The sequence below is a fragment of the Helicoverpa zea genome, chromosome 31 (assembly GCF_022581195.2).
Source record: "Helicoverpa zea isolate HzStark_Cry1AcR chromosome 31, ilHelZeax1.1, whole genome shotgun sequence".
Taxonomy (NCBI): domain Eukaryota; kingdom Metazoa; phylum Arthropoda; class Insecta; order Lepidoptera; family Noctuidae; genus Helicoverpa; species Helicoverpa zea.
The window spans coordinates 5,729,868-5,752,705 of NC_061482.1; the positions used below are offsets into that span (position 1 = coordinate 5,729,868).

The 22,838-nt window shown below is 35.0% G+C and overlaps 3 protein-coding genes across 17 annotated transcripts in view; 2 read left to right on the forward strand and 1 right to left on the reverse strand.

Annotated features, from left to right (window-relative positions):
* The window catches only part of LOC124644801 (coiled-coil domain-containing protein AGAP005037), a 300,925-nt gene that overhangs the window by 16,892 nt on the left and 261,195 nt on the right, over positions 1-22,838 (reverse strand). The window lies entirely within an intron of this gene.
* Positions 287-4,737, forward strand: LOC124644803. The gene is made up of 5 exons (XM_047184388.1): positions 287-536; positions 811-916; positions 1,810-2,018; positions 2,455-2,518; positions 2,590-4,737. The coding sequence occupies exons 1-5, from the start codon at positions 432-434 to the stop codon at positions 4,704-4,706; spliced, it is 2,601 nt and encodes an 866-aa protein (XP_047040344.1). The 5' UTR covers positions 287-431; the 3' UTR covers positions 4,707-4,737.
* Positions 17,338-22,838, forward strand: part of LOC124644804 — a 29,730-nt gene continuing 24,229 nt past the window's right edge. Inside the window, exon 1 of the mRNA XM_047184389.1 lies at positions 17,338-17,431. The gene's annotated coding sequence lies outside the window, so the exon portion shown is untranslated. The remainder of the gene's footprint in view (positions 17,432-22,838) is intronic.

Consider the following 22,838-nt stretch of genomic DNA (forward strand, 5'->3'; position numbering starts at 1 on the left):
TAATATTTTTGCCTTAAACATAATGATATTATGATGACCAGCAGTATATTTATCAATAAATAAATCTAAAACAAGACCAGAGGTTGCTTGTTAGAGATTATTGTTCAAAAGCTAATGATCAATTCCGCAGGAATTAATGTTATTGTCAGAATATAAATAATTGACTGAGGTGCAATCATCAACAATGTATGCAAGAAACAACATTGCGGTTTACAAACATTATACTGAGGTATTGACAATCAGCTATACAGCGGGAAGGCGTCGTCAGTCTACGGATTGTTTTTCCAAAGATAGCACTGGTTTTCTAATAGCTCGTTTCGATAAACAGTATTTTTTCATATCAAACATCATTCATAGATTTGCGTGGACTATGCATAGTAACTACTGCATTTGTAGACTGTCCAGATTTTTTATAGAAATCATTTATTAAAATGCCGTGGATAATTTTAATAGTGCTTTTAAGTGTGGCTTCAACTGGTATATCGATCAACAGGCCCGTGTACAAGATAGTACTCAAACAGAAAGGATATGCGCAGGTTCGTAAAATCCTCTTACTATGTCGAAAATAATTTGTGAAATGTGCTGTGAATCTGAGACTGAAATGGCATTGCTAATTTCGGAAGCGAGGCTTTTCAACAAATTTATTATTGATGGACGTATTTATTTTGGCTTTTGCTATATTGAATTCAACACAAATCCGGCACGTGGCCGTCGGCGCTGAAGGCTATTTTGTTTCAATTAGTAAAAGATGGCAAGGTGTGAGTCATCAAATAAATGTGATGTTTTATGAATGTTGGAAAATGATTTCAGTTCTTGCAATACGACATCGAGACACCGCCTCTCAGAGAATTCACGATCTGCACCTGGATACGCGTTTACGACCTGAGTGGGGATCAGAGCATATTCACATACGTCGGTAAATACTTTTAAATCTGTAATGAGAACTGCTTCAGCTGTAGTTTTATATTTATTAAGGTCGATATAAAAGTTGTCGTCACGGATGTGAAAGTAAACCGCTGTTGGTGAAACCAGAAAATCAAAGTAATGAGCAAATAAGATTGCGTTATCATAATTAAAATGACCCCCTTACACCTGAACTTGCAAACAGGTCCGACGTTGCAAAATTTTTGTATTTATGGTAATAAACGGTTTGCTTTATTTTGATTACTCCTACATATTTTTTCACTTACAATAAAAGGAATGATTGCGATAGGTATAGGTATCCTTGAATTTGCGTTGCTTTTTTATTAAGACTGTTTTTAATTAACATGAGTGGGTGAGTGGAATGCGATCTCGTCAATGTTGTCGTTTCTCGGCAGAATGAGCCCGATAGAATAACAATAAAACAATAACAATATATTTTTGTTTTTCTTTCATCTTATCAAGAGCATATAATTTGACCGGTCTTACAAAACAGTAAGAAGATGAATGATAGTGAACATATTACAACGATGAGGCATCCGGACATTATCAAAACGACTATAAAGTGTGATTAGATTATATTTTAGGAAATGTATACCTACAATATAACATTATATTTTGTACCCCCGTAGTACCTTTGCATTTGGAGTAATATGCTTGATTTAAGTTTGACATTAATTATACAATTTCAACCCAGTGGTGTTAATAGGATCATACATTCTAATATGTCCATGTTAACAAACATTTCGTAATCCTCACGTACTCACTGCGCGTGATTAGGGCTAATATGGAGACATACATAATGTATGTGCACTCGATATGCGACTTCACGGTCCAATAAAATGTTTTTACCAAAGTATTAATGCACACATTTGATTAATATTTTAGCGAATGGCAACAATCGTGTTGTAAGGCTGTGGCTGGACTCGGGAGGGAAGCACATTAACGTCTCAATCAACGGCAAAGTGACGTCGAGCTCGGAAGTGGACATTCAGAAAGATGTTTGGCGTCACGTGTGCTTGTCCTACCAGTCGGACTTCGGAGCGTGGGCACTGTACGTCGACTCCCGCCTCCTCTCATGCCAGGCCTCACAGAGCGTAAGCAGACCTTCTACATACCGATCTATAAATCACCTCTAATATAACAAATAGGGGCCACGACGAAGTTCAGTGTAAAACAACGAAAATGCACGAACAAATTACTCAGCCTAAAGACAAATGGCCGCATAACTTTATCCGGATAGATGAGGTCACTTCAGACACGTTTAAGCATACAGATAAACGTAATGTGATAAATCGACATAGACAGATATTACGAAACTAGTCTACGGCAAGGCTGTCGTGGGTATCCATAGAGAGACAGTTCCATCATAAAGTATCACGATTACCTGCGGCTAATCAATGCCTTGATTATTTGTTGGGTAACGTGAGCGAAATTTATGACAAGGATAAAACTATTTGCTAATCAGCCGATATAGGCATACAATTATTAGTATTGTTTTCCTCTAACATACTTTTCTCATTTTATTTACAGCTCCTTGGTTTTGTGCTGCCAGGGGGTGGTAGTGTCATTATAGGATACGGAACCGCAGATGGAGGTAGGTAAATCGCATCTGAAAATAACATGTGTTTAAGTTCTGCTTATAGTTAAAAACTATGTTTATTACAGGCTCTCAAAACGGTTTCGAAGGTGAAATATTTGGAACAAACATGATATTAGCGTCAACCATAGAAAGAAACTACACAATTCGAAACGATCCCCTTTACGAACAAAAACGTTTTCAGAAAAATAAAATGAAAACTGGAAACTCACATATGAACTATATTATTTTAAATGATTTACAAACTGGAGAGCTAAAAAATAACTTTGAGACAACCCAGCCGACAACAACCGAATCAAAAAGTTTTATAAAATTCCGAACACCGCACAGCTTTATTGAACATGCCGTTGGTTTAGAAGTATCGTCACCAAAACCTGTATCGGACATAGCTGACAAAGACTATTTAGGATTTTCAGTTGCTGATAAAACTGAACAACCCGATGGTCTGAGCTTTTGGAACTTGAATAATTACGAACACACTGGTAGATACAACATCGCAGATAAAAATAAGAGTTTGAATAATATTCCTGACACCAGTACCCCTACATCGTTGACTGAATTTGAAACACCACCACCACCTGTTCCTAAATACACATTCTTAGAGAAAACTTTGGAAGCAGAAAAAGCTGTCCCAGATGTTAGTTTCAAATTTAGAGCACCAACTACTGAACCAGGCAAATATTCATTACACAAAAAGTTTGGGTATGAAATATCCGAAATAGAAACACCCCCACCATTGGTCGAGAAAAATACTAAAGTTTACGGTCAATGGACAAGTTCGAAATTTGCGGGAAATGTACTAAATTACCTTAAAAATATTAACTTTCGTTCTAGAGAGCAGAAAAAGATTCCCCAAACCATCCCACTAAGTAAAATATCCGATAGTTTTCCTTACGCTTCTGATTTCAAAATAACTAAAATTCGACCTGCATTTCAATTTCAAAGAAGAAACTTGGTAGAAAAACAGTTTGAAACTAGTAAAAGGAGTCCCCAAATTAATGTACAAATACTAGAGGATGATTTAAGAAACCACATTTTGAAAACTCACGCGCAAACTCAGCCTGTAAATGTTGAAATAACCAACAGAGGTGTCAGAAAGAAAAAACACGAAAACAGATTTTATAGGAACGTTGACGCTGTGGAAAATAGCAATAGTTTTGAAAGCTCCGAACCTGTTCGTACTAGTAAGCCGTTAGTTCCGACCGTTCGTAAAACAAAACCAAAAAATTCGGCAGATTTAACATTGCAAACAAATAATCTGCTCTCTATACTACCATTTTTGAAGTCATTAGAGTATTTTGTAGAAAATTCGCAATTTAGTGACACTCAAAAGGAAAAAGCCAATAGTGACATGTATACTAGAAGCCTGTCAGCTCGTAATAAATGGCATAATGTTAAATCTTATAGTAATGACTATACACCACGTGAAATTAAAATTGACCCAGAAAGTGGACAGAGTGTAATCGAAGGAAAAATTGCTGGATTAAACAAAAAGCACCCAAGTGTGCGACTAAACTATAAACATGAAAATCGTAACATTATGCCATTTAATAAAGAAGATCCATCTATGGCACAAGCTCGGGCAATAGCTATGGAGGTATCCAATCAATCAGATTATAACAAAGATTCGATATCTATTCTGAAATATAATCATGGATTTTTACCTGGACATAACAAAAAAATCAAAATGGAGGAAAAGCGAATTGGTTCAACGAAGACTAAAAATCATTCCAATCGGAAAAATAATTTTAATAAAAACATAAAGATTGGTAACGCATTAAACGAAAAACACGCAATAGGCGTGAACGCAGAGCAGAACAAACAAAGTTTTGTTGGCGGAAACGCAAACATACCTGATATTAATAAATACAGATCGGATATAGATAACGACAACAGTGAGGTACCTCCGTCTCTGGCTCCAAGAATATGTAAAAATGTGGAACTGTATGATCGTGTGTTATATGTTCAGCCAGACGAGAGTATCGACATGACACACATATTATCACCCGTTAGACTGAAGAATATCGGTATAGAGTTTATTATGCAGAATTACAAAAAGTGTTCCCTGCAGGAATCTGAATTACAAAACAACCCAATGCTGTTTATAGATTGGAGTAAAACACCGGTTAGACTTTTTGGTGGCTCTTTTCCCAAAACGACAACTGATCTTTGTGGTTTCTTTTAAAGTGTTACATTAAAATTTATTATGTTTATTATTTAAAGTTGTTTGTTTTAACATCCTTTAAAATATTGCTACTTAGCCAGGCGAATATAACCAATGGTTTACATTCGCCTGGCTAAGTAGCAATATTTAAACCTTTCTTGCTGCAAAAAAATATTTTGATGCCGAAATTAATCAAATTATTCAAAAAATGTGTCGACTGTCGAGTTCAGTGTGACAAAAGTCAATTTGATTTTGCTTGCATAGAAAAAAAATCTTCACTGATTGTAGATTTTAAATGTCATGTATGTGTCACAAAGTATGAAGTCAAACTGCATTTCATATTATATAAATCGACAATTATTACCAATAACTAGTTTGTCCGCCTAAGAGTGTTAGAATTATTCATTATTTCAATGAACTAATACCGTTGTGCGTAGGTTTTCATCATGACAAACATATTCAAGGTACAACCAATTAAGTGTATTATTATCGAAGGAAAAATTAAAACTCGTCAAGGAGCATTTATTTGAATATCTTATGAAACACAAGATAATGACAATAACATGTGGTCAGCTTTTTCCTCAGTGAGCCCAGTAAAATGGCTACTACCTGTGGCGTGACGAACCAACACCATACTGTCTTCATTTCGAAATATACTGGCTAGTGCATAGACAGTAACGTTTGACTCGTCATGGGCTCTTAGGCTAGCCGCTGATTGCAACTTTTCGTCACCGTGACTTTTTGTCATTTAGTCAAGTGCAATGAAAACTATACTGAGTGCGCTCATTATGGTGACGTGACAATACGGTGACAAATAGTTGCAGCAGCAGACAATGCCGGAGTGACGTGACTGTCACTCGCCCTGTACATTACAATGGGAGTCCACTCACTGGTGACTTTTTGTCACTCAGCCGGCACCCAAGAACAGATTCAGTGAGCGCATCGTGGGTGACAGCAGGTGACAGTGACAAAAAGTCACGGTGACAAAAAGTTACAATCAGCGGCGGGCCTTAATACTTACAATACGTCACCAGTTGTCTCACTAGTACATACAAGCTATGATGGCACATAAGTACAATATGGCGTCAGATTCATGACGTCATGAACACTGGCCAGTCACTAAGTTACATTTCGGAAAACACCCAACCTCTAAAAATATATTTAGAGCCTAAACACCACTTAATATTATGTTCAATAGTTTCCCACGATAAATTACCGGCGGATATTTGAGACAATTATTTGGAAGTTACGTACAAAGTACAAACTAAAAATTAGGTCAAGGTTTAACGAATAGTGAGATGTGGTTGTCTCGTTGACCGAACGGGTCCAACCAGTTGGAAATGACACAATGAGTTGAGAGACCGAACCTCATAATTATTACACACTAGCGACTGGTCCCGGCTTCGCACGCAGTATCGATTTACCAAAAGGTGAAAATCTCATGAGTCAGTTCAATAACTTTTTGAGTTTATTTCAATCAGACAAACAGACAAGTTTCAATACGTATGACTTTATTTTATAATATGTAGTGATTGACACAATCACTTTTCGTACTAAATGGAACTAAAACATAATATTTCACTTATATCTGATACATATTTTCGCTAAGTAAATAACTAGCTCAGGTATGTCAGTGTGTGTTTCGTGTTTACTTTTGAAGTGACGCGCGAAACTGGCTCATCTATTGGTCAAGCTCGTCAAAGTCACGCACACATAAGCAGCGTCGTTGCATAAATTAAGCTAGGCTAGTTGGTCTACTACTCACATGACGTTTGCAAACGAGATCGGTATATGACATAACTTTATCCGCACTCACTTTCGACAGTGAAGTATTTTATGTCGTATCTCATTTTCTTTAAGTATTTTTTTATATGGTTTTGATACAGCTCAAATATCTGGGTCTTTACCTATTGTTGCAATTGCCATAGTCTTACACAAACAGTGGCTAGGAATTTAGCGATACAAAAATGTTGTAGAAGAATTTGTCGGTGTCACTTTGGTGCTGACATTCCTATGAACCGAAATCTGACAGTTTTGAGATGGTAATGCGCTTTTAACCACTTAAGATAATAAGGTACTACGGAATAGTCAAACACCGTTTGAACTTTTTATGCTGTTTGTGAATGCATCATCATATGACGTCATCTTTTAATTATATGGCTTAATACACATTACCGATTTGATAAGAAAATTGAAAGTCATTTTTCTTTCAGCGAAAATCTGAGCGACGTAACTTTAAGGTTTATTGTATTAACGAATACCTATCCTCAGGCATATTTTTGACCTAATTAAGAATTTTAAGCAGGCCCGATACCTGAGAGGAAATGATTAACCCTCACCGTCGGCTGTGTAAATCGACAAACGCAATGCAATTTAACAGTGCTTGAGTTATTTAGGTCGCCATTAGACTTAGAACGTCCTGCGGATCAATCTAGCCGCATTACAAACGATAGTCGTTTCCTAAACTTGTTTTTTTTACATATATTTATATGATAATTACTGTCGATAGGGTACATAGCTGACAGTATAATATAGCATTTTAGTATAAATCTTTTTTTTACTTCATCATCATCATCTCAGCCATAGGACGTCCACTGTTGACCATAGGCCTCCCCCTTAGATCTCCACAGGTACCTGTTGGAGGCAACCCGCATCCCTTTTTTACTTAATTCTTTATTATTTATAGCCTGAGTAAGAGCTCATACTTAGTTTGATAATAAATTGTGCATCATAAGGAGGCACATTTTTTTCTTTGGTTGCATACAATAATACTAATAACTTATTGCAATGTAAACCTCAATCAGTCAATCAACGAAAACTCAGCAGTCGGGTAAAAATACCAAAAAAAAAATGAGTCAATTGCGCGTACATTATGTATAAAAAAAATAATCAGTACCTCGTTTATAAGATTCACATTGAGAACCACAGAAACTATTGCAAGTGATACGTTTGAAGGATGCCAGATAAGGCTATGGTTGTTCTCAAACGCAATGTTCGCTAGAGGAAGGCATAAATGAACGGAAACCCCACTTAATTTATTGGAGACACTCTAAAATGTAGCATGTCTAATGCTGATCTAAATACATGCCAAATTTCACTTTCACACACATCGATTCGTAATGATCTAATGGATTTTTTATGACTTTAAGAACCGGATTGGTGATGTTATAGGGAAACTGATGTTTGTAAAAGGTATGGTGGAATAATCTAGAATAGAACTAGTTACTTGTACCACCGCAAATCATTATATTAAAATAAATCTTCTTAACTTTGAAGTAATTAAAAATAAAATGAAAATAATATTATCATCATCTCCCTAGCATTTTCCCAAATACCTGTCTGACCTTGACCCAGTTAGACGGGCAACCCGACACCCCTTGCTCAAACTGGTTGTCAGACTTTCTGGCTTCTGGCTACCCGTAACGACTGCCAAAGATGTTCAATGACAGCCGGGGCCCACCAGTTTATCATATGTCTTCTTAATCACGGAAGAACTCATCATGACAAGATGGTCATTCATCCACGGACCGTGCGCGGCAAGCAACCTTAACCTTATGATTATGATTGATCTGACTCGAGCTCTTCGTGATTACAATAATGTATGGTTAGCAATAGATAATAACAAATGACTGCCGCCGTTCGGATGTAAGTAAAGTGAATACCGATCTATACTCAGTACTCTCAAAACTGTTGTGCCCGACAGGGTCAATAATTGTTTCTATTTATTTTTACCCACTAGCTTTTTATACATTATTGAATGCAATAAAGTTGTTAAGTAGATATTGAGTATTGAAACTTTTTTTCAGCCTTTTTTTCAGCTCTCGGCTCTAGCGGTGCGGTTTTCATCCGAATTCATAACCATAGACAATGCCAGTATAGGAGCTTAAGTGTTAGGAAGCTTAAAATCTATATTGGAAAAATACTGTGAACTGCCGATGAAATAAAAAAAATATGTTATCTGAAATAAGAAACGTTTTCGGTTTTACAGCGAATTGAAACATTTTTATGCATTTATAAGCTCTTCTGCAATGTAATACGAGTACCCAAGTACCAACGTGAGGTTTCCAGCCGTGTTCGTTATGAAAAATAAAGATGCCTTAATTTTCATTAATCTCAATAATACTCGTTTCCACGAAAATAAAATGAGCAATAAATTATCTTTTACAAAGCCGCAATAATATTTATGCATATTTTTGCACTTAAATTACACCAAGAGCAACTTTATAACAATATTATTCATGTAGGCATCTGTTTTATTTATAAAAAAAAATACTAATGAAGTCCTCTAGAGTTGAATAATTAGTAATCATCATCATCATATCAGCCAATTGCCGTCCACTGCTGAACATAGGCCTCCCCAAAGATCGCCAACCATCCCGGTCGTTTATTACTATTATCAACTAATCACTCTTTAGTAAAAAGATGCTTTGACTGTGGGCTGACAAAGTGTAGATTCATTATATGACATGTAGGAGAAAAAGAGGTAAAAATATGCTTTAAAACTTAACCTTTGCCACGCAATTGCATCGCAATAGATGCAGCGCTGGAGGTAATATGAAGTAAATTCTGTAAACAGTGTCGGAAATCGTGACAAAATCGTAAACGGTGGGTTGAATCGAATATTGTTGTTCAATAGATGTTTGCGTACAATCTATCGATTCTAAGCCTAGAAATAAACAGAGATTTACTTAGTAATGTTGATTTAAAATGTTAGGAAGTATTTTCAATTGAATTACAAATTGAATATGTAACGTTTACAAAATTCGCCACTATTTGTAAAAATGTCTATTAGCAATTAATGCGTATTACAAGTGCATATCTAAATTCATATATTTTAAAGTTGAACACATACTTAAGAAGAAGGAAGTTTATGTTGTAACTGTACCGTTGTTTCAGTGATGTGCGAGTTTGGTCATAATTTTCCATGACAATAATTTACTGTCAACATAAATAAAATACAAAAAAATATTCTTAGTTGTCGCGTAGTTATTCTAATACCCCTAGTTACCTTTTTTGGAAACGATACTCCATTTAAGGTTTATTTACATATAGAAAATTAATTAATGTATATAATTGTATATTTATGCTAATGCGTAAGCAATAACGAATTAGGTTACATCATTTTATTATATAAAAATTACGCTAATATTACATTAGTCATTTAACTAATTAAGCTTTTAAGTATTTCAACATTTGTTAGTTCGTAATTGTTCCGCATCCAATTTTAAGGTTCGATAATTTAGATAGCAAAACGAACACTAGGTATACTTTTAGCAGGTTGTAAATAGGTACTGGCTAAGTTTATAATGGATGCTTGGCGTATGGATAAGTGCAAACCAAAATCCTCTTTCGTGTGTTCTAAAATCTAAAACAATAGTTAGAAACAGCTAAAACTAAGCTAAAACCAATTTCTGCATACTGGTTTAATGCTATGTTCGGAATTACTAATAGGTGATGTTGGAGCAACCACCGTTATTAGTTTCCATGCCCTGATTTGTGATGAACTTCAGGAAGGCGATCTTTTAAATTACTCTTAAATGTATATCTATAGGTTTACCATTATTAAACAGACTATTAACTGTACTATTATAGGGCTAAGTACACACGACATTCATGAAGTCTCTTGTGTAAACCTCAACGTTCACTTATTTGATACTACAGCAAATTCTTGCTAAGCTTCATTGAGGTTTATTTTCCAACACTTTTCATATGCATTTTTACAGGAAAATAAGTCTTTACTTAGTAATATAATATTATCAAACTCGTTGCTGCTAATATAAAAATGAAAAAGCATCGCTTATCTCGAGCTAGCTACTTATTTACGGAAAATGAAAATAAAGTCATTTAGACTCTTCGCAGTGACGTCAGTGCTGAAAGCGACAGATTCTGTTGAACCTTTCAAGTTGCATTCACAGGAAACATTTCAGATGAATATTAAAACGGAGATCAAATATTTTAATTTTCGTCGCTAGGATGCACAAAAGGGGACTGGTACAAAGCCGGGTGCCAAAGTCTGTGTCACACAAAGGGAGTATCTTCTTTGTCTTACCTAGGCGAAATAGAAGCGAGTAGCGTCACACCTCTGAATTTCGTCGCAGCTACTATTCAGTTCGTGTGACCGAACCTTTGAGCAACAATATCACTTAGTTCATCTAGAACACAATGCTGACAGATTGCTTTAGCTACACAAGACGTAATTTTAGTGTATACTAGATTAATCCCGGGGATGTATTGTTCTCGGAACGATGCTCCGCTAGTCAATTTATGGATTAACTAAGGTTGCTTCGAAGTAATTAAAAACCACTGTATATCCTTTGTAGAAACAAAGATTGTTTTTCTATTGCAATACGATTTTATATATTTAATTAAAACTAGACTAACAAGAGGTGTCGTCGATTTCAAGTGCGTTTGCAGAAACGAGAATCTTCGACAAGTGTTACTGGATATTTTCCATCAGAGACAATACAAAGGAAAATTTTAATGGGTTAGGGTAGTTTGGCTTCAGTTTTACATTTGATTCATTATTTTTATACCATTTATTTACTTTAACCAGAGTATTAATTACTTTTCTACAAAAATAAACAAAAAATTGGTTGGTAAATTGGCGAGATATGAACGAACGGACTATTAAAAAGAATACAAATATCCGAATTGAAAATCTCCTCCATTTTTAACATGTCAGTTAAAAATATTGAAAAAATGTAGCACCAATATCGGGAACAGGGTTCTGGAGGTTACGGCCCCAGATACAGAAATCATCACCACGATACGTGGTGTTTCAAGGAGTTCTGACTTCTTAATCAGTCCCCTGACCCACGCGTCTAATGAGTGTTTCAAGTCCTGGGTAATTAGTAAATATAGAAACTGCGTAGAAAAATAAGGTTCTTTTCTACAGTCCCATAATATTATAGTATTTTCTAAATAATTTACCTATAAATTCTTATGGCAGGTTAAGTATAAAGTTTTATTGTAGATAAACTAGAGCAATGTTCTACACTCGGTATATGTATAAAAAAAAAAAAAAAACAATAATGCGTTCATTCAACGCAACGGAAGAGAAAGTATAGTCTTTTTCTTCTTTTTAACTTTGCATAACATACTTCGAATCAGCAATGTATGATATAATTATTATCATCTTTTAGTATTAAAATATGTGGTTGTGTAATACATTGAAAATCTGCATTTTACACTAAATCTGTTCCCTTACATTAAAATTGTGAGTAAATTTATACAGTTCGAATAAACATGAAATATTTAATTATTCTTAACTATTTACCGCAGATATAATTTAAAACTTAGTTTTAAGGAATAATTCCTCTATAAAAATATCTTTTATTTAAAAATCTTTATGCCGTTATATTGAGCTTTATGCCTTGGAGATCAATCATCTATCTGATATAATATCTAACCTTTTCCCAACTATTATGGGATCGGCTTCCAGTCCAATCAGATGCAGCTTAGTACCTACTAGTGTTTTTATATCTACTGTTAAATGACCTAGCTTATTTATTCTTTCATTCTTCAAACAACCATTTTCCAGGAATAGCAATTGCAAACTGCCCCAAGCATTTTCTACAGCTGAAGAAATTGTATCTCGGAATGAATAAAAATTGAATCCCCACTGTGCCGGGGCTGCGGGATTGTTCGAAAGAGTTACCGCGGCGCCGGTACATAAAGGGCTTAAGAAGGAACATGGTGCAGCAAGAGTCTGACACCTCATGTCGCATCCACAGTGCGAAATCATCATTTGATGATTTCCCAACAAAACAAAAAAAAAGTCGCACACTACTAACCAGCCCGGTCTGTGAGCACTTGACATGAAATAGCTCAATTTTACCTAGTTCTATTTCATATGAAAGGGTTTTCATGTTGCATCAAATGCCTACGAGCTCTCGAACTATAAACGAAAATTCTACTCCCGAATGCACGTACATTTTAAGCTGATTAAAGCCACCGTTCAATGTTTGTTCCTCCGTCTGTTTGTTTTTGTTGGACAGTAAATCCAGGAAAACATACTCGTTTTATTACACAGTACCTTTTGTTGTGCTGGTAAAGTAAATAACTTATATAAGTTCTCTCATTGTGTTACCCTTTGAACTTTGAAGTTCTCAGGCAATATGAATGCAAACGCCACAAATTCTGTCACAAAGAATCTACAGTTCTACATCATGAGGTTTCTTAAGTTCTCTGTAATAGTCTTTCTAAGTATTAATGAACTTGCTGGTAACTCAGCTTGTCTTTGTAAGTTACTTTGCAGACGTAACCAGGTAGTAAAACATTTAAAGTCTTAATTAAGCGGCGTTGTTTGTACGATGGAAAAGCGTAAACGGTGTTGTTTTTAAGTTTTAATAGTTATGCCTTATGTATCTATAAATCTAACCTTTTCTTATATAGTTCTTAGAATAAGTATATAGCTAACCATCGTCATCTACCTAATCTATTCCCAACTACATTTGGAGTTGGCTTTCATTTTAATGGTATTAAATAATTATATACAATGTATTTCCCGCACCCTAAAAAATCGTGAAGACAAAATAATTTATTTTTTAACGGGTTCACCGTTTCCCTTATTATAATAATTAAGATTAATTTGTGATGTTGATGGACATTTTTTTGTAGCAAAACAAACAATATGCTGATTACAGGTACCTACCTATATATATTGATAAAGTCAGACGGCTGATCCATGGGTGGGCTGAAAATTTTGAACAGTAAAAGCTCAAATTCCATTATTTTGTTCAGGAGAAAAATTTAAGCCGTGTATTGCAAAAAATATTTATACAAAGTTTATTTTTTAGCCTTGACGTGTACTCTGGATTTTAAAATGTTTTTGGATGCAAATGGATTATCGAAGCTGTTTACATTTACACATATGCTTGATCCAACCTACATAATATATGTATATTTATTTGTTACTTTTGCTTTGTACCATGGACATCCGAAAATTACGATATAAGCCCTTTTTATATACTTATCTATGCGAGCGCACTGGTTTTAATATACAGGGTTTTTCTCTAAATAAAAGCGATGATAAAGTTAAAGCAATATTTGACGCGATCACTCCGTGAATGGATGACCGTCCCGACCTGATTTATCTGTGTTTCGGGAGGCATGATAAATTGTTGGGTCCTGTAGCTTCATCATCTTTGGCATTCAGAAACCAGAATGACTGACAACCAGCTATATTAAGGGGTATCGTATAGTCCGGGGTAACTGAAAAATCTCTCCAAGAAAAACACTCGTACTCAGCGACATCTGATTAGACTGAAAAAAATGATGATAATAATATTTCGAAGACCATATTTAATCGATACTAATTGTTACTACACCTTAATCTATAGATTTATGTTCAATCAACCTGCATTTGCCTACCTACCTACTATACCTGTGTTGTAGGTCTGTCCCTGACATTTATTAATATAGACTTGTATTGATGAAATTAGGTACGTTAGTATTCCCCTTTGTTGGAATAGATTACATGGTGCCTAATTAATATACGGAACGGCACAATACTGTGCAGAATTCAATTTATCTCAACTTGACGGCTATAAAGGGGATAATGGCAGATGATGAATTTCGTCGAAGCATCGATTCATTAGAACTTGCCTTTAATTACTAAATGTATATTCCTATAACTGCATGCTTATTTATCTACGGCTCCTTTGTTCACTAATGATGAATTTCAATAATCTATTATTCTGCATATCTAGTGATTTGCTCATTAGAGATGCTTGACGTGACTTGTTTGGAGCCATGGAGAACAAAATGACTAGTGGAGATGTCATAGTGCAAAATCTGTAAAGAAAGCAGTGCTGTTCGAGGGACGAGGAACGTTTCAAGCTCCGCCCTCTCACACCTTCTTTCGAACCCGCCCATCATCATCATCATCCTCCGAGCCTTTTACCTAACTATGTTGGGGTCGGCTTCCAGTCTAACCGGATGTAGCTTAGTACCAGTGCTTTACAAGGAGCGACTGCTCTATCTGACCCCCTCAACCCAGTTACCCGGGCAACACCCCCATATCCCGTATCCCCCCATATCCCCCTATATTTTAAAAATCAAATCACCAATTTGGCAGAAAGGTCTCAATTTGACATGGAACCCGAACCCCATCGTTAGTTCTATAGTAACTGTTATTTGACCTACAAGAAGGCTCGTGACCTACCTGCCTTATGGCATCTCCACTGATCTTTCCTTCCTCCATGTCCGTATTGAGAGCCGATCTGAAAATATCTCTAGCAATCAAATTAACAGAGAGATAAATTATAAAAAAGATATTACGTACCTCATATGTCTACCTATGTAGTTGGTATCTTTAAGTTGATCTTATCACCATTCATTGTGAAAAGTATGCAGTTATGTGATTATTATTTTAATAGTAATTAGAAAGTATACAGAAATGATGAGTCAATCCTATCATTTTAATCATGTCCAGGAGGCCCATTCCACGATCGGGTAAAAAGTATACTATGAAATCCTTTCTCCGGCTATAGCTTGAATCTAGACAATTGGTCAAATACCATAGGCGTCAAAGCCCGACAGACAGAGTAACTTTCGCTTTTATAAAAAAGGATTAACACCTTATTAAGAATGTTTAGTTGATCCAGATCTCGACGAACAAAGATGGAATTACAACCGACAACTAGATCACTTGGCGTGATGTAATATGCCAACTAAGATTAACATTTGTGTACTATTGTTATTTCTTAGCAGCTTAAGCAATGACACTCTTCAAAAAGGTTTAGAGGTTTTTGAAAATGCCAATAGTGAGCTTTTATGATACTATGACATTATTATACATCGCTCTCTTCAGTTAACTGTCGAGCTATTCAGCATTTTAAGAGAGGCCCTTGTTGATCACACTAGTTAATTTCTAAACAAGCCTTTACTACACAACTTTTTAACCGACTTCCCAAAAAGGAGGAGGTTCTCAATTCGTCGGAATCTTTTATGTGAAACCCTAAGAAAATCAACCGATAGGTCTTTTTTATTAATATTATAAAAGCGAAAGTAACTTGGTCTGTTTGTTACGCTAAAACACCTACATCGATCTTAATAAAATTTTCTTTGCCTAGGCCACTTTTTACCCAACTGAGGGCTCTCCCATAGCGTGGGTGAAACCGCGGGGATGATCATCTGTCTAGCTATTTTACCAACTATGTTGGGATCGGCTATTAGTTTATACCTAAACAACTATTAGTTTACACCTAAGATGTTAACCCCACAGCTCAGAGACCAGCCTCGCATGCAGTGGTTGTGTTAATGGCTTTCAGTGTTTGGCACATTACCTACTGGTTTCAATTAGTAGAACAAGTAATCTAGTTAGAACTATGATTAATCCTACGACCTACGGCTTGCAAGTCAAGGCTGTTCAGCTACCTCTCCTACAAATGTTATAAATATTCAACAGATATATTGCAAGAACTTTTTTACGTACTTATTACGTTGATTACCTCACCTGTTTTTAGGTTATGATGGATTCCGTTGATGGCACGATGAGCTCCAATTCACTCCGTCAGGAAAGTATTGCAGATTTATGATTATAATTTATAGGCTTATTCAGTTTAGACGTTTTGAGGCGTGCTGCCTTTTAAATGTTACAGGTACCCTAAAGGCAATCATAAGAATCTTCATGAGGAAATAGGTAATGCATAATTCACGATTCACAATATTCGAGAATTTCCTCGTAAATTATAGAGCGTGTTTGCGATCAGTCGTGATGTAAGAAATTATAGCATTAGCCCGTGTCAAACAAATTATAGAGGTTTCGTAATTATAACGATTGCAAACTATGATTATACGATTATGTGGACTTACAATTTTCTTTCAAATATTATTAAAGAATGAAGAAAGTCGACGTTATTTTTTATGAACTTCAATTCAGATTTTTATCATTCGTTTATTTAAAGAGGAAAACATGGGTCTAATAAGCAGTTGTAATGAATGTAATGATAGAGAATTACTTCAATAAATCGTTTACATCAATTTATTCCATAGAATTCTTGCTGTTCCAGACAGCAATTTCCTCTGATTTGACTGTTTGAATGCCTTGTAGCTTGTCTTTAAGCCTCGACATTATGTAGCGAGTCTGTCAACATTTATGTATTTATAGTTAACATTTGTGAAGCAAAGCTTGTTTAGATATCGACTGATAGCGTCCGTACGCTCGACGCAAGTAAGTGTATATCTAAAAGGATCTGAAGATTTTGGACCTCGATAACTCTTGAGGGTGTGCCTAAAATAATTATTTTCTTATATAAATATTTTGGATTTATTATTTGTGGGTTAAGCAGGTGATAAACCTACCTTAAACTATCTGCGACTACTGCTGACGTTGGTGTACATTCGTAACGAGAGTCATGTTGGTTAATTGCAACAATTCTTGATACCTAATGTAGCTCAAATCGAATATCGCCAAAATGTTTCTTTCAATTGGAGATCAATAAATTTCACCTCTTTAACAATGCATCGAGCATGATATGCATGACGAAGAATGCACTGATACTGAGTACCTTTACTTTAAAAAAAAAAGAGCTCATGTGCAATTTAGTGTCAGTACCTAGTTACAACAGAGCATTGTGATGCAACACCGCTGTCGCACAATCGGTGATCTCTAAAAATGGACTGTATTCGGAAGAAAGCCTTCAAGGAGGGGAACGTCGTGCGCGTGCGCGAATCGGTCAGTGTGTGCGTAGAGCGATCGCGTGCGCCCGCGTTTCCAGATTCAATTTCGAGACAGCTAAATCGTAAGTGCTTATACATACCTATATGTGCGAATAAGTGTTTACCGTTGCGTGTTAAGAGTAATTTATGTTTTTTTTTCGCACTGCGATATTATTTTTGCATTAGCGATTTTTTTTCTCAAATTCATTTTGGAAATCGATGATTTTTACGGTTGAATTGCAATAAATAATATAGTTACTTTAAATATGCAGTTTTAACATAATTACTCGTTTATTTGGTGTTTTGTGTTGATATCGTTTTAAATGTTGTCGTTTTTACGGAATTTAAATATTCAAAAGAACTTTTTATTCTTGATATTATTTTGTTTTCGGATTTAATTAGAAAAACCGTAAGTGACAATGAAATACTTTTTTTAGAACATAGTGCATATTGATAGTGAAATCGAAGGACTGGATTTTTTACCGCCATGAAGCTCCTTTTACAGGACCGTCTAGTAGAACTTTTGAGGCTTCCTTGCTAATTAGTCTATCACTTTATTTTCTCGACTAACATTATTGTTTTTTTTTCTCATAATTTAAAAATCGAATACTTTGTACATTTCAAAAATAAACAAAAAATATTCCCGAAGGTCATCTTGAGAAAGTTCCTAGACGAATGATTTTCTTATCAAAATATTTAAATATTTCTCAATGATCTTACAAAATACGGAACCCATTTTGAATTGCTTAGTAAGTAAGTGTTACGAGAAGTGATATGTCTCAACATGACATAATGTATGCAATTATGCATGTGTGTCATAAAATATTATATGCAGGAATGTGAAGAATTTGAGAAAGAAGTACAGATAATTGTGCCTTGTATCCTGAACAACTGACATTTATATTATAACGGTGGGTGAACCGGTTAACCGTGGGATTCATGGACATTCCTACGTATAGTAGTTATTAAATAAGGATATAATAATTGCTGTATTTACCATCAGAATAATATTAATTGCTGACATTTTGAAGGGAAAGATATACCTACCCGTTTTATGCAGGCAAATAGTATAGGTGTAGTTTGAGGAGACCAATTAAGATCTAGAGTTGTAGCTCAAAATTGTGAGCCATGTTCTCAACCAAGTATAGTGTTCGTCGTACCTGTATCTCCGCAATTACCATCCGATATGAAGATATCGGCTCCTATAACTAAACTCCTCATAGTTCTAAACCAACTGACAATAGTGTATATTAGTTGGATATGGTGCCTCAACGTCTATGCATTCAACCAGACGACATATATCGGTAAAATACTTGCTAAACTAAGGCCCGGTTTCACTGGTTACCAATAAAGTTTAAGTTAGTTATCCGATAGTTAATGTTATCTGCCAGATGTAGGCTGCTTATAGTTCCTGCCAGATTCAGACTTGTGGAACCAAAATTTATAGTTAATCTGTCACATAAATTCTCGATGGACTATCAGAGACTCTATCAGTGACAGATGAAACTGGCCATCAGTTTAGTAGGATCTGAACAGCCATATAGATTCCCAGACCCCCTCCACTCAGGCGGGGTCGGAGTGCCGCTGGGCCTTTTTAGTGGGTATACCGGGGAGTCCCACATACCCCTCTTCCGTCCCCCGACAAGAAGAGAATGCGTAATAGCATTTTTAGACCAGCGACAACAAAAAAAAAACAGGATCTGAACAGCCAAAAGTTTATTTTTTTGACCCACCTCTATATAATAATAATAAATTGAGTGTAACTAAATCTGCGGCATAAAGTCTCGATTGATTTGTTATGGACTGAATGAATGAGTGACATTCACCAAGTTATTGTGCCAATGAATAGCCATGACCGTAGCTTTTTGTTACGAAGTCAAGTTTAAGGTAAATTGGTCACAATATCATGGAAATAAAGGTTTGAAAAAGTGTCATTATTTAATAGATTATTTTTTTAGAATTAAATTCCTGTATTTGTTGATAGCCTGATTCTTTTTTGAGATGAAAGATAACTTTGGATCTGTTTTCTTAGTTAGTTTATTTTCCGAAAAAGATGTCATACCTTAGTACGGATATGTTATCATTGTACAAAAATGCTTATTGATGGCGTGTTAACTGTATGATTCACATCCAATATAAAGTCTTATAACAAACCGTGTTTATGATCCGATGTCTCTTGCTCGTCGCATCTTCGGTAGATGAAAGAGGTTGTAGCACGTTGCTGTGTCAAGCTCAATAAATCACAAAACAGCTGTATATCAATTACCAACTTTACCTTTTTTTTTCAAATTTCTAATAAGTCGTAATAACTATCGACTATTGCTAAAAATCAGTACCTACCTGATTTTTATATTCATATATTGTCTAGTACTGTGTATTATGTTAGGTATGTCACTGAGTGGGTCATAAGTATGTCTGTAATAAGTTGATTATAAATGTCCGAGTACCTACTAGACAAGTTTAAATATCGAACTCAGTAGAAAAGTCTATTCGTATTTCGTAAAAGGACTCAGTAAAATTTAATGGCACTCGTAGTTCTTTCCCAAGAAAATAAGCATGAAGTAGCTATCGCCTAAGGGGAATTTTCTCTCCTCTCCTCAGAAAACTGCAACATTATTCCCCTTTACATTTTCGCAAAGAAAGTATTTTACTTTGCATTTTAATAATTAACACTTTTTTCTTGCGAAGATGCTGGTACTTAGTCTCTTTAATTAATTACAATTACCATTTGGCGGGTATTGTGTACAATGTTTTAAGTTAAATGAAATATGTTCTTATAATATTGGATGAAGTCTATGTACCTAGCTGTTAAAATAAATATATTGCAAGGGTAGGTAAATAATTCAAAATTTCAAAATTCCAGTTCATTTATTCTAACTTTTGAAATTTAAAAATTTACAAAAGACAGCCCACAAAACGCCCGCCCTTCACCACTTCCTATGTGTTTTTGCTGGGAAGAAGAAATGGCGCAACAAACTCCCCAGCAACACATGTCTGTCTGTTGGTTTGAGGAACCATTAAACATTTTTTTGTATATAAATTGGTATACAAATGATATATTGTACGTATGTATTGTATGTAAACAATATAATTCATATACTTAGTTCATAAAAAAATCCAAATATTAGTCAAAGTTTAGGTACATAGAAAAAAATAAGAGTATGAATCACAGTTAGGTATAGGTATCAACTTAATATTAATTAACAAAGTATTATTAATGCTAAGATGCAACGTAACACGGGTTGTTGTTAATTAACCACACTATAAATGGCTGGCTCCACAAAATTCAAGAAAAATCAATAAAAACAATTACATACTTTTTGACGATATCTACTTACTTAATGACGAATGAACAACAACCCGTAATAACAAATCACAGTACATAATAATTTAATATAACATAATAGTTCAGTCTCAAATTGTAAATATATAATCAAAGTATAACAGATTATTATTGGCACATTTTATATAAAAAAAAAAATAGAACATCTTAGATAACGGTTAAAGTTTAGGGGTGCGCGATATCGCAGATAAGTTGCAAGAGAATCGACTATGGTGGTACTGACACAAAAAAAGGGGATTCTAGCGAGACGTGATCGAGAATGGATAACAAAAATTTTAATACATTTTTTCGTGATTTATATATCGTGGCTAGCTAAAACAGGGCGCTGCAACTGCTGTCAAAGAGACAATCTAGAGGCTAGGCCCAAAACTAGATGGAGGGATTCAGTGGCGAAAGATATGAAGGAATGCCGGGTGTCTGAGAGCGATGTCGTAGATAGAGCGAAATGTAGAAGAAAAATTAGGAAAGCTGACCTCTCCACCATGTGGGATACATAGCAGTAAAGAGAGAACAGTTACAATTAAACGCTCAGACATTGTTCAAGGAATTGTTAATGAAAACTAAAACTATTATTTATTTGTACATTAACATATTGTGTCCATTGACATTAGAAAGGAGAATGGGCAGGATAAGAATGAATGAATCCGCTGAATGAATACCTATTCTTTAACTCGGACTAATGTTTCGTAATAGGCTAAAATAATCATTGTTTTGACCAATACATTGTTTGAAAGTGTCTAGGTAACAACAAAGGTTCACACTGTTTTTTTTATAATAACAAAGATAGGTAGGTATATGAATTCATGAAATAAATATTCAATAAAAACAAATATTATTTAAAACATATTTCCAAGTTTCAAAATGAATACAAAATGTACAACAGCAGTATAAAAAATTATGAATACAAACAGGTTAAAAATATTTTTTACAATTTAATAATATATTCTGCGAATCGCTGGGGTACTCTGAAATCGTTATTGTATATATTTTGGCAATGGGGGAAGAATTATTACAAAACATGCTTCCTGCTTTCAACTGTTAAGTTTTGGTACACCATTCTTTATGGATGATCTATGTTTTCTAATAGGATACATGTACATACATTATGTACAGTGATCGAATGTTCTGTCTTTTAGAGATGGTCGGTTCATGTAACTTTCGACGTGATCCGATATTATTATTGCTCCGAGTCGTCTAAGATGCGATATTCCGAGTACCCCTGTAAGCGAGTCAGCATAATAAACTAGAACACAGTAGAAAAATATATCATATTTACACATTTACTTAATTATTATTTACAATTTACATTTAAGGAAAGACAGACTTATGCTCTCTGTAGCTTATGTTTCATATAAAAAGTCCTAGCTATGTACACTAGATGAATATAAAAATACGAAAACACCCTACCAATCACAAACTAGACTGGAATATTATCAAAGTTTACTGAACAAAAGTACAAAAAAATATTAATGAAATTCCGAGTTGGGTTTAAAGTTTGAGGTAAACGCTTTCGCGGCTGTCCGGAAAAGTTTGTTACGCAATGTCTATGGGTAGGCAAGGCGAACGTCGGATAATTTCACTTTTCACAAGCCGGGAGTAAAGTCATTTTACGCAGATCAACTTCTGGATTACGACAGGAGGATAAAATGTTTAATTAAAACATTGAATCTTATTGTTCGGAATTGCCATTGAATGGAAATGTAACTCTTGTTTCGCTTTTCAATTTAATTGCTATTCACGAACAAATAGACATCGCGTCGAACAGTCAAACATGTTTTGTGCAAATTTGAAAGTTTTGGGAGATTTGTTATTTTGATCTGTGTGTTAATCATTTAAAGTGCAGTTTCTTCACAATTTATCCCCCTTTATATAAGGAAATCAAAAAGGAAAAAGGTTTCCTTGTAATACTTTGAGATAAGCATCAGCTATCTAAAGTCAGACTGAAGTTATATTAACTTTTCAAATGTCACAGAATTGAAAGAGACGGTCATCTTTCCGCGAAATTAATATTAGACTGCAGAAGTGCACAGTAATGAAAATCAGTATATTTCGTCTTTTAAGCTTTGAGCGGAATGGTACCTAGCAGTGCTTATGAAAAGCACATCAAACAATGAATTGGCAACAGTATGTCACAGTTTTTGGGATCT

Excerpts from the sequence above, each read along its gene's own strand:
- LOC124644803 (XM_047184388.1), top strand. The coding sequence starts at position 432 with ATGCCGTGGATAATTTTAATAGTGCTTTTAAGTGTGGCTTCAACTGGT. Across the intron at positions 537-810 it reads AACAGAAAGGATATGCGCAG|TTCTTGCAATACGACATCGA; the intron begins GTTCGTAAAATC and ends AAATGATTTCAG. Across the intron at positions 2,019-2,454 it reads CATGCCAGGCCTCACAGAGC|CTCCTTGGTTTTGTGCTGCC; the intron begins GTAAGCAGACCT and ends TTTTATTTACAG.